This window comes from Podarcis filfolensis (genome assembly GCF_964270895.1).
Source record: "Podarcis filfolensis genome assembly, chromosome: 2".
NCBI classification, from domain to species: domain Eukaryota; kingdom Metazoa; phylum Chordata; class Lepidosauria; order Squamata; family Lacertidae; genus Podarcis; species Podarcis filfolensis.
In genome coordinates, this window is record NC_139605.1 from 36562977 (window position 1) to 36576060 (window position 13084).

General features: G+C 46.6%; 1 protein-coding gene across 1 annotated transcript in view; it reads right to left on the reverse strand.

Annotated features, from left to right (window-relative positions):
- The window catches only part of PLXND1 (plexin D1), a 154274-nt gene extending 141692 nt beyond the window's left edge, over positions 1-12582 (reverse strand). Inside the window, exon 1 of the mRNA XM_083602674.1 lies at positions 9702-12582. Coding sequence (XP_083458800.1) covers positions 9702-11306 — 1605 coding nt within the window. The 5' untranslated portion in view covers positions 11307-12582. The remainder of the gene's footprint in view (positions 1-9701) is intronic.
- Positions 12583-13084: the final 502 nt, after the last annotated feature.

Consider the following 13084-nt stretch of genomic DNA (forward strand, 5'->3'; position numbering starts at 1 on the left):
AGCTAATGGGGCCTCCTGCTGCCGCTGCACCACCACTGCATGATTTCTGTTCTCATCCTGAAGCAAAGTTCTTAACCTGAAGCACTATTTCTGGGTTAGCGGAGTCTGTAACCTGAAGCGAATGTAACCTGAAGCGTATGTAACCCGAGGTACCACTGTATTTGGATTTCAGTGCAATGCGCAATTAAAATTACTGTACTCTCCGTCCCCCCATCTACAACACAGAGGAGGATAATAATAGTAACTTATCTAAAAGAGCTGTTGTAAAGATCACAGCTAGATGAAGCACATGATGTGGCATACTTAAAGGTCACATAAAAATGTGAAGCATGTAGTTTGAGTGACCCTTGCAATATGTGTCTGTCTGCATCTCACATGATTACTGCTGGAATGTGCCATGCACAGTCCTCACCTCACCCATTACTGTTCTGACCCATATCTCCACTTTCAGTCCTTTAGCATGAATTAGTACTTTTCTGTTCCAAGTCTTGCCTTTTTAAAATTGCAAAAAAAAGTATTTATTTGCAAAGATTTATTGACTTTGGTATTGAAGTGTATCGCGAGAAACATTTTAGCCTCAGAAGATTTTTGAATGGGGAATAAATTTATGAAATAAAATTCTACCTTGCACCCTGTACACCCGTGTGTACACCTTTAGGGCCAAACTAGATGTGACTATAACATGTGCAAAAACATGCTTAGATGGGCCATATTTACAAAATATCAACACAGACTTAGCAGGGAGTGGAGGAAAGATTTAACCCTTTTACCTCCTATGCTCTTTTCCTGCTAAAAAGTACTTGCATCACTACTATTTGTTGACACAGCTTCAATTTTTGAATGGAAAAAACAGGAGATGTCTATAAAACTCTCCCTCAATGGATCTGGTGGCCACAGAAGTGGTTTGCAAGAAAGAAAGAAAGAAAGAAAGAAAGAAAGAAAGAAAGAAAGAAAGAAAGAAAGAAGTGGCATGTCTAAGCATGTGAGTCAATCACATGCTTACTTAATCACATCTTTTTTTAGTGGCTTCCTTTTCTTTCTCTCTACCACTCTTCCATGGTGCATGGCGGACAATTTTATCTTCTCAAAACTCCAGCACCAAGGATAATGGCTCTCTTGCAGGATGTGGTTGCATTTCTGCGGGTATGTTAAGTTTGTTATTTCTGAGTCCGGTGGTGCCAATATAGGTCAAGTCACTAGTTGGCAGAACTGTTACCAGTTCTGAAATGGCTTCCTGTTCCCTGGGAAAAAAATGACTGCCCTATTCAAAGGTCTTGAACAAATATTCTCAGAGCAGATAGTTCTTATTATTCAAATTTCTCAAACAGAAAGAAGCTGAATTGTGCTGCTATTATTATTATTATTATTTCAATTTATACACCGCCCTATACCTGGAGGTCTCAGGGCAGTTCACAAACAAGACCACAACATATAAATCAAACCAAAAACTATAACCCAATTAAAAAAAAAAAAACCCCAAAAGAGCCACATTCTAAAAGGGTGTTGGAATTCAATAAGATCAACCAAAGGCCTGGTTAAAAAGGAACATTTTTGCCTGGTGCCTAAAAGTATATAATGAAGGCACCAGGCAAATTTCCCTGAGGAGAGCATTCCACAGACGGGGAGCCACTGCAGAGAAGGCCCGTTCTCATGTTGCCACTCTCCAGACCTCTCAAGGAGGGGGCACACGAAGGAGGGCCTCAGAAGATGATCTCAGGGTCCAAGTAGGTTCATATGGGAAAAGGTGGTCCTTGAGATATTGTGATCCTGAGCCATTTAAGGCTTTATAGGTCAAAACCTTGTCCACATCCTCGAGCCTTACCAACTGAAACTCACCCAACACAACAGGACTAGACTATGCTCTGGACACCCCATGAGATTCATCATAACAGCAGTCAAGATCTTGGTGCATGCAAGCGATTTTATCCTCAAAATGCTTTGTAAACAAGTCACAGCATGCTACCGTTGGTTCTATCACCTCCTTTGGGCCAGCCTGGAAAAGGCCCTGTACAACCCAGAAAAGCGCATACTGAGGTTGCAATGGAGGCAGCAAAATATGCCTTCTTTGTTGCATTCACTGCCACTAGGTAGGCTTGATAATGAGCCCTTACCAGTGTTCGGTTGCATTCATTTGGATCCTTCCTCCACTTCTTCTAGGTTATCTGTTGTGCTCAGTTATCAAACATACTTAAGGCAGTTAATATTTTTAAGTAACTACTTTGAAGAAGCATTGAAAACAAACTGCACTTCAGCAACTGGGTGACATAACTGATAGTCTTAGTCTAGGAGAGCCAGTGTGGTGTAGTGGTTAAGAGCGGTAGTCTTGTAACCTGGGGAACCGGGTTCGCGTCTCCGCTCCTCCACATGCAGCTGCTGGGTGACCTTGGGCTAGTCACACTTCTTTGAAGTCTCTCAGCCCCACTCACCTCACAGAGTGTTTGTTGTGGGGGAGGAAGGGAAAGCAGATTGTTAGCCTCTTTGAGACTCCTTAGGGTAGTGATAAAGCAGGATATCAAATCCAAACTCTTCTTCTTCTACTCTTTTTCTTCTAGGACCAGGAAGATGGGTTCTACAGTGCTTAGACACCTAACTAAAAAACCTGAGCCCAGTTACTGCCTCTCAACCTGGCAAGATACAAATGCAGCAAAAAAACAAAAAAACCTCACAAAGAACCCAAAATAAGCAACCTTAGCACAAAGACTTATTGCTGTAAGTAGCCATAACAGTTATTCTAAGCAGTTAACACCTTTTAGAGGCACTTGAGCTTGCAAGAAGCATTGAAGGTAAGCTGGTTAGCTTTTTGTATTCAAGCACACAGTGCAAGTAGATAAATAGGTACTGCTCCGGCGGGAAGGTTAACGGCGTTTCCGTGTGCTGCTCTGGTTCGCCACAAGCGGCTTAGTCAAGCTGGCCACATGACCCGGAAACTGTACGCCGGCTCCCTTGGCCAATAAAGCGAGATGAGCGCCGCAACCCCAGAGTCGGTCACGACTGGACCTAATGGTCAGGGGTCCCTGTACCTTTACCTTACTTTTGACTATGGGTTAAAAATTCAACTGAAAGGCAAATACCAAGTACGTTTGGAATACATTTCTACCCTAGACTGTATTTTTATTTACAGAAAAGTGTTAAAGGGTATTGGGCTCTGACCATGGAACGCCCTCTCAATAGAGGTTTGCCTGTTGGCCAGACTAAAACTTTTTCCTTTGCCCAGGCATTCTAACTTGGGTGTATGTTTTAGTATTGAATCATAGAATTGTAAAGATTGAAGCAACTATAAGGGTCATCCAGTCCAACCGCCTGCAATGCAAGAATCATTTGCCCAGCATGGGGCTCAAGCCCTGAGATTAAGAGTCTCATGCTCTACCGACTGAGCTATCCCAGCTATTTTAAAACTTGGTTACAAGCTCATGGTTAGCAAGGGGAAAGTTAAACCATGAGCATGAGTTCAGATGACACACTCAGCCAAACTTTGACTTAGCTAAGTGCAGCATGGAAATTAAAAAAAAATGCAGCTGTGAATTCCTCTCCAGGACCCACACTTTCACATGCTTCTAGTAAGCCATGCCATGTGAACAAGTCCATTGTATAACGAAGTGCTGGTGACAAGACCCAAGTTCTAGAGCCACTAACTTGGAATGTGTCTGTAGAGCATGGGGTAGCCAATGTGATGCCCTCCAGATGTTGTTGGCTTCCAGCTCTCTTCAGCTCCAGCCAGTATGGCCAATGGTCACATATGATGGGAAATGAAGTCCCAGTTCACGCCAGTTATTCCTACTCTAGATTAAAAGGAATACCCCTTAAATTTCTATCTATGGGATGTGTCCCATATAAATGTTCACTAATATATTCTGAAAAGTTCTTCAGCCCTCAGCCCTGCCATTTCCTTGTTATGCTTCTATTGAAGTGTTTTCCCCATTAGTTTAAATAATGCTGAATATATGCATTTTCATCTGTTCACCCGGGTTCACAAAAAACAACAACCTCAAGTTGCTTTGTGTTTGCATTTTTGTATTGCAGACTTCAAGGTACCTTTGAACCTCCCCACCCCAATTTTCATACTAAAAAGTTACTGTTGTATATGTACAAAGGTACCCAGTTGTCTGGGCACATATTTATTGTTGTTTTAAGCAAAGAAAGAAATGAAACAGTCCCAAAGCAAGTCAGTTTTGGGCATACTGATTGTGCTGGATGGCTTCATTTTGCTTTTTACTTCAGAAGCATGATTTTCTTTCTTTCTCTTTCCCTTTATTTCCAATCCTGTAATATCAATGTCTGAATGCTTATATTTATCTACCCTATTATTATATCAGCAATATACCCTACAAGTCTAAACTAATTTAAAAAGAAGAACAGTGTCCTTAAATTAATCATTTTTAATATATAATTAAATATGATTAATTTAAGATGTGGCCAGTATGCACCAAAGAAGTCAAAAGCCCCAGGAAAACAAACAAAATGTTCAGTTAACCACTGCCCTCTTTTTAGGCCCCTCTTAAAATCCAAATATGGGCTTTACCCAACAAAGAGCTTCACCCTACAAAGAATTGAATATCTGATTCTAAAAGCAGTCGACAGTTCTGCCACTGTAAAAAGCAGAATCTCAGCTTTAAAAAATTAGTTACAGTGGGACATGTGATTACATAACGGTGCAATATTTAGTGTATTCACCCTTAAGGAATTAACTGAAACACCATCCAATTACCAAATGTCTTGGCTGTAGCAGCTTAAAACCTGTACTTGATGATTACTGAAGCATATCTATGAATTAACTGCAGTGAGGCTGCAAACTTTAGCAAAGCATTGAAGATGCCATGCCAAATGCATTTGGTTAACAGAAAAACTCCTTTCTGACACCGCCAGTGGAAGGCAGACAGAGAGAGAAGAGCAAACTTTCATGGTCCAGCTTCTCTGTGAAATCAAACAGATGTTTCATTATCCCCGGGAAGAAATGTGTTGTGCATCTTTCCCAGAGGAAGAGAAAACAAGGCAGCCCTGGTAACTTTTCAAAAAAGGAAAAACAGGCACTGACATTCAGCCGACACTAACATTTATGTCCAGTTGGTAACAAATTTTGACAATAGCAAACTTTCACCCTGAAAGCTGTAAAACAAGGCAGCCTGTGTCCCATCTCTCTGAACTTTACACATACAAGAGCTGCCCCACTGCAGGAATATGTGGGAAGAGAACAACTGTAATGGAACACACATTCTTAAGAGAAAAAAACCAAAAGTGGGTGAGCAGGGAGTGGGGGTGGGGGGAAGCAAAACTATGAGTCACCAGTGGTTCATTTAGGACAGAGAACTTGGGAAGAAAGGCACTTCTTGATTTAAAAAAAGTGTGTGGGGGGGAGGTTAAATTCTTTATGCATTTGTGTGCACAAAACCACTGCACATTTGGCTTCATTGTAAACTGCAAAAGAACCCAACTGACTTTCACAATGTACCTAGGGTTGATATATGATACTGCTTGAATATAAGCTATGTGGGGGGAAAGATGATCACCATGCTTCACCCATCTTTTCCCCTAAAAGATACTCGCTATGTTGCAGGTATGAAGCACACATTTAGCAAGTACTTACAATATACCAATACTACTACTACTACTACTACTACTAATTTATTATTTATACCCCATCCATCTGGCTGGGTCTCCCCAGCCACTCTGGGCAGCTTCCAACAAAATATTAAAATACAATAGTCTATTAAACATTAGAAGCTTCCCTAATCAGGGCTGCCTTCAGATGTCTTCTAAAAGTCTGGTAGTTGTTTTTCTCTTTGACATCTGATGGGAGGGCGTTCCACAGGGCGGGTGCCACTACCGAGAAGGCCCACATATAAAGTGACCATATGCTTTTTATTTCACCAAGTGTACACAAAGAAACACAACCGGGAGACCCAAAGTCACTGTCACTCTCCATAGTGTGTCACTCTCCATAGCTTGAGTTGAAGTAGACACATGCATTTAGCTTCAAACATTTTAGGGGTACAAGACAATACACACTCTAAATCTGTAATATGTAAAGTGGCCTTAAGGACCCACACGATGCATTAGGAGAACTGGTAATGGATTTAATAGTCATCATGGGTATGAAAAAACCCAAATGTTTTCAGCAAAAAACAACCCAAAACTTCAGGGAACATTTTTTCCCTCTTTCCCACGCACAGCATCACTTTGGGATATGGATCTTAACATGTACACTTTCACCTCTGCTCCTTCCCCTCTCACTGCAGGGAGTGCTGAATGAACCAGTAAATCTGAAAGTGGAGTGTCCCTGACCTAGGGAAGAAAATGTACTTTGCACCAGGTTTACTGTTGCAGGTTATGTATGGGGTGTTAGGGGGTGGATAATACCTCTGGTAGGCATGCTCCTTCTGGGTTACTTAGTCCACCTTTAGTCCCCACCCTGTACTCAGCTCTCACCTGTGGCTCCTAGAAGGTGTCAGAGTGGGCATACCCTGGAAACGGCTTTGACTGGCTGGCTAAACCAGGTGAGGGTAGCCAATGGGTCTCAAGCCCTCATTGAGTTAGGGACATTGCCTGCATGCAAAGATAGGCTCTGGCAGATTGAGCGGACGAGACCAACAGTGTGTCCAACAGGCAAGAAAGCAGTTTCTGCAGATGCTGTAGAGGGAAGTGAGGGGCAGATGGGGCTCGTCAACCCAGGAAGGTAGCCCATCTAGGAGAAGGAAAACTCTGATCCAAAACCTCCGCTGCCTTGCGGGATGCTTTTGGGAGAAGAAAAGGCTAAGGAGTAAACCCTACACAAATCCAGAGTGAAGTCTCTAAGACAATTGGATGGTGCCTTGTACACCTCCTTCTGGCAACCCCTGCAGCCAAGCTGGTGCCAAACGTATTGTTCTGCTTTCCTTGGACCACATCAGTGAGGCCGAGGGGTGGGTGTGTATTGTTGTCTGGGCAGCCCAGGACCCCCATACGCACTGCCCAGGCTTGCACTCCAGGGAAGTCATTTTGGTGCTGCTAACGCAGTGGTTTGACTTCACCCCCGAAGGTGCACTCCATTGGCTCTCAAGACAGATGCCAACAACAACAACTGTTGCAGGGTTGATCACTGAGATTCTGTGTTCAAATTAATGTGGAATCCCCTAATTAATTACGCACTTTTATCCACAGGAGTTGGAAGGGGATTAAAAGAGCCTAAGGCCCCCAACACCCATTACACTGTCCAGCTGCAACCATTGAGGAGGAAATGCTAATGAATAGAACTTTAACATGGCTAAATTGCAAGTTAGAGGTATAGATTCTGAATTCAGGTCCCTTTTATTCTGTACATGCATTGTAACAGACACACAAAAACCAATGTTGAGAACAATCTAAGCTTTAAATGTGACTATTATAAAAAGCCAGTGTAAGCACTTAAGACCCCGGTTTTGCAAAACCATGGTGGCTACACTCTTTCTCAATGGCTGGAGGTAGCAATACTTCTGAATGCTAATTGCTGGAAACCTCAGGATGGGTCAGAGCTCTTGTGCTTGGTTCCTGCTTGTGGGCTTCCCACAGGCATCTGGTTTGCCACTGTGAGAACAGGATGCTGGACTAGATGGGTCACTGGCCTGATCCAGCAGGCTCTTCTTGTATTCGTATCACACCCTAACCTACCTCACAGGGTTGTTGCAAGAAGAAAACTGGAGAACCATGTGTGCTGCCTTCATTCCTTAAGTGAAAGGAGGGGTGCAAGTGTAAATAATGATAGTAAATAGAAGAAAGCAGGCATTGCACACAGAAACAGATTTGCAATTTGTTTGGGATGCAGAATCAAACATACAAAAATTAAAGATGCTGGGTTCTAAATCAATCTGTCAAAGCTCAGTGATATTTGGACCCAATGTATTGATTTAGTCTATTCATGTGAAGGATACTGTCAGCAGATACATGAAAGTTCATTGTTTGCAATACAAAACAGGACAAAACAAAGGAAGCCTTGAAGAACTGGTTAGAAATTGCTTTTTAAGCTACACTACAGATTTACAGTGCAATCTTAAGCATGTCATCTCAGAAGTAAGTCCTATTGAATTCAATGGGGCTTGCTTGAAGGTAAGTAGGGTTACGATGGCAGGCTAGTATGTCTTTTTAACTTTCATATTGCTTTGCACATGATATAAATGTTTAATTTTTTAGAAGTCTGTACAAAGAACTATATCCAAGGCTTACACTGACTGTTTAAGGAGCTTTCCCTGTGCAAAATCTGCACAATCAGCATTGTGGAGAGATGACAACATAAGAGAAGGACATCTAACCAAGGGAAACACAGCACCATATTCTACCAAAACAATGTACCTTGATTCCAAAATTGCCTCAGCAGATTGCTTCATCAGAGAGATTTCTCTTTTCTCCATCACCCACATTGTTTTCCCAATGGAAAATCTGTACTTTGCTCTCGAATAGTAAAATGCCCAGGAAACCGGATTACTATCACAATAAGTCTTTCTTCAGAGATACACATGATGCAAATAGACCTCTTAAGGACCACCTTGCTAGATCAGCCCACCTAAATCTATTACTCTGCTTCCAACAGTAGCCAAACAGACGCTTTCTAGCAGGGCCTGAAAACAGCAGCCATTCCCTGCTACTTCTTCACCAGCAACTGCTTGCTGACAGCAATAGGATAGAATCATCTTCCATGAATTTGCCTAACTATTCCCTTTTAATAGAGATAATGGGAGTTGAAGTCCAACAACATCAGGAAAGACAAAAGTTCCCCATCTATGGTTTTTACAGCAGTCACAGTTCAGATTCCCATGCCTGGATAAACTGAAGGTTGAACTCTTAAAGTAAACATCCAAAAAGTGTCTTCTGAAGTCAACTAAGCCAGGATCTAATTGCATGGCAGCAAATCCCAGACATTAATTATGCAATGCGTGCCTGAAACACAGCAGACTGTTCAAAGAACGTTTGTTACAGGTAAGCAACCTGCCATTTCTTTTGCTGTCCTGAAGCTATTTGCAATCCATTTCATCTAGTGACCCCAAGTTCTGGACTTACAAAGGAGGAGTAAAATGTCTCTCCACCCACTTTCTCCACACGCCATGCACAATTCTATAAACTTCTATCATGCCCCTATCCAATCCTTCGGCCACAAAGTAGGTAAACTGAAAAACACTGCCCCCATTTAACCTTTACTCAATGGGGACACAGTGCTCCATGACCTTGATGGTTTTGGTTGACCTTTCCTTTTCCCCAGTCAAAAGGGACACTCTCCAATATAACTCTCTGTGCTGCAGCTACTTACAGAGGGGTTCCCAAGTAAGTCATCACCAGCCCAGCCCAGCCCAAAAACACACCTGAATGACACAGTCCTCTGCTTCTAACATTGGAACTGCTTTCCCAGGTGCATCCCACAAAGTCTTCCTCCTAATCCCTATGAAGGGTGGCTGTCCTTGTTCAGCTTGCTGGACATGCTCAGCTGCACTCTTTCTATCACTGTTGGCATTATCATACTACAATTTATTACCCACCCTTCACCCTAAGTTCCCAGGGCTGGTTGCAGCAAATTAAAACGCAACATTGCTATTAGCAAGCACCATGGGAAACAAGTTTAAAACCACCTAAAACTACAAAAACAAGGTGGGCCCCCCAAAAATACATGGTAGTGAGAGCCCTGGCACTAAAAGCTGGCCAAACTTCGCCTAACTGTGGACACTGATAGGCAGGCCTTCTTGGTGGCCCGCCTTCTCCCTTACCTGGATTTTCCTCTTCTCGCAGGCGGGCCCGGTGCCTTGCACCACGCTGTCGAGCACCGTGACCAGCCCGGCGTCGGGAGCCACGAAGCAAGAGTTCCTGGCCACCCGGATGGCCTCCTCAATCTCGGCGAAGCGGAAAACACACAGCGCCGAGGGCTGGGGCGCTTGCCGGCCCCCAAACCCCGTCCCGGAGGAGGAGGACGACGAGGCCTTCTCGAAGACCCCGAAGAGCAGCTCCTCCGGCTGGGGCGGCGAAGCGCTTCCCGAGCCCACCTGCAGGGCGGCGCTGGCGGGGAAGACCGACACCAGCCGGTTGAAGAGGTCGCCGCCGCCGCCGCCGGCCGCCCCCGACGCCGCCCCACCTCCGCGCCAGGCGCCGCTGCTGCACTGCAGCCCCATCTGGATGTAGGACTCGGTCAGCTTCTTGGTCTCCGCGCCGCCGCCGCCGCCGCCGCCGCCGCTGCTGCCGTTCAGAGTCGTCGCCTCAGCCGGGTCGCCCAGGCAGATGCGCGCCAGCAGGCTGTGCGAGTGGCTCTCCTTTTCCCGCGCATTCGCCTCGCTGTTGAGGGCCAAGTAGGCGTAGCGGCCGAGCGGGGCGCCCGCCTGAGGCGAGAGCGGGAGGCCGCTCCGGGCAGGGGCGCCGCCGGGGAGAAGGGAGGCCCCAGGCCCCGCGTAGGGGCTCCGGCCGCTGGGGGCGCCCTTTTCCTCGCCGGGGCGAGAAGGCGGCGGCGGCTGCGACGGCGGCGGTCGGGCTCCGCGGTGCAGGAAGGCGCGCACGAAGCTGAGCTTGTGGCGCTCCTTGGCGCCCTGCTTGATCTTGAAGATGTTGTCGTCGGAGGGGTTGATGTCGAAGGTGAAGAGGCGCGCCAGGTCCCCGCGGGCGTCCAGAGCGCGGATGGCGATCTCGGGCGTGTTCTCGAAGCGGTGGTCCTCCAGGCTGGCGTTGCGCGGGAAGAAGGGGCTGCCCAAACCCGTGTAAGTGGCGGCCACCAGCAGGCGCGTGTCCTGCCCGGCCTGCTTGAGCACCAAGCCCACGGTGGACGCGTTGGCGTGGTTGGCCGCCACGTTGAGCATGCTGGGGAACACCGTGACCTGGTCCCCCCCGCCGCCGCCGCCGCCTCCACCTGCCCCGGGCGGGAAAGCGACGGCCACGACGGAGATGTTGTCCATGCTGCGCAGCTGGCAGAAGCCCTGGTAGACGGAGCCGCACACCACCAGGATGCCTTGCTCCGGGTCGGGCTGCAGCAGCTTGTTGTAGTTGTCGGTGGGCTTCCGGGCGTGCTCGCACGACGCCTGGGGCAGCTGCGGAGCGTGGCAAAGCGGGTTGTCCTCCTTGGGTCCCACCTGCTCCTCCACCTCCAGGGTCAGGTTGGGGCCCGACAGCTGGTAGAGCCGGTTGACGGCCGCCAGGTACACCTTGCCTCCCGACGCATCCAGAGCGAAGTTGTTGGTGGCCGTGAGCGAGACGAACTTGTGCTGCACTTCCAGCCCGGGCACCGGGAGCAGCGGGAGCAGCAGCAAGAGCACGAGGGGAAAGGCTGGGAGAAGGCGATCGCCCCGCGGCAGCACCTGGCTAGCGCCTCGCCGACCCGGCGAAGAAACCATCCTGCCTCCTGGGCTGCTGCGCTGAACAGAGCATGAGGCTCCTCGGCGAAACGGGGCTTGGCAATCGCCAGGAAAGGAAAGAGCGGCGGCGGCGGATGAAGCAACGCAGCGGAGCACGAGAAAGGAAAACCTGTTTCCTGCAGAGGATCTAACACGCCTCAGCTCCGGAGTGACGCCAGGAGGGAAGTCCCGAGCCTTTGTTGCAAGCGATCGGCAGCCTTTTGCCTCCTTACTGGACCGACGTCTCGAGTGGGGTTAAAACGGCACGTCTGAGAAAAGCTGCGCCCTCCCCTAAGTCTGACAGCTTCTCTCTCTCCTTCCTTTCTCTCTCTCTCTCTCTCTTTCTGTCTCTGCCTGAGGACAAGCTGCCGCTCTCCGACTTCTCCGAGGTCCTCTTTTTTTTTTTTTTTGGCATTACCTCTCCCCCCCTCCTTTATTTAGGGTTTGTCATGTGAATATGATTAAGTTGAAGCAATTTTTCCCCAAAGCTGGAAGGCAATCACCGCACCAGCCCCAAACACAAAGAAGCAGCTCTTGATAGCAGCTCCTTTGCTAACAAATAACTCTTGTGTTTTGCGCTTTTCTCCTTTTTTTATGTTGGGAAGCAAGAATGTAGGACTCCACTAGCGGGAGGCGGAGGGAAAGGGTGGTGGTGGGGAGAAGAAGAGTAGGAGATAGAAAACTTTTCTCCTCTAGCCATAAAGCAACACTGCAATCAGTTGTAAAAATAGACCTAACCAAACAACATTAATTTCAGGAAAAGGCAACACTAAGCGACCCTTTCTCCTTGCAAGCTGTTATTCTCTCCCTCTCCCACCCCCAGCAATGAAAATAAGTTAACTCTCCATCTGCTTGAAGTGCTGCCCTACTCATAAAAAGGGTTTTACCAGAAAGGATAACAAAAAAGAGAAGGTCAGGCTGTCTGGGGTTTGGGGGTCAGGAATAAATTAAGAGGACAAGTATGCCAAGCATGTAAGATGAGGGAGGGGTGAGCTGGTTCAGTCCCACTGTGTTTTGCTCATTGGCACCATAGAGCAGCGAGGGTGTTTGAAAATGTACTTCAGAGTGTGCTGAACTGCAGGGCACCTCTTGTGTTCTCCCAAGTTCACAATCTCAGGGACCTCCTTCCCCACAGATCAGTTGTAGCACACTCCAGGTTTCCTCCTCATCAGTCCACCACTTGGAGGAATCGTCTATTGACTGTCATTATTTTGAGAAGACGGTGCCTGTTTTAGATCACTCTGCTTAGTGCACTGTTAAATGATACATGCTTTTTTCAATGGTCTTTTAAATTTATTTTTTTAAAAAATAGTGTAGTAATAGCATTTTGTGAAGAACGTCTGTTGTGTAAAGCATAGACTTTTAGACTTTGGCCTGGGATGCCTGGTTAGATACCTCCACTCTGCCACAAAGCTTTCTGGACATCACTGGTGCTTTTGTCACATACTCTGACCTGAGCTGCTCAAAGGTGATGGGTTACAAATGTAATAAATTAAAATAAAGTGGCATGTCACAAATGGAAGCTGTTGGTACACCAGAGACACTTGAAACTCCTGGTGCCTACACACACTTCAAACATTTCCTGCTTCTCTTGTGATTTAGAGCTCTTGCAACATTCCCACTGCCATCATTCCCCAGCACTCTGCTCCCACTGTTCCATGCCAGCTTCCCAGACTCTTAACGTTTGATTGCCTCACCTGTTGGGTTCTGGCACGGTTTTCTGCCCCTAAGATCTGGGTATCTTCATGCAAACAAAGGCAATTCAAGCCACTTTACAT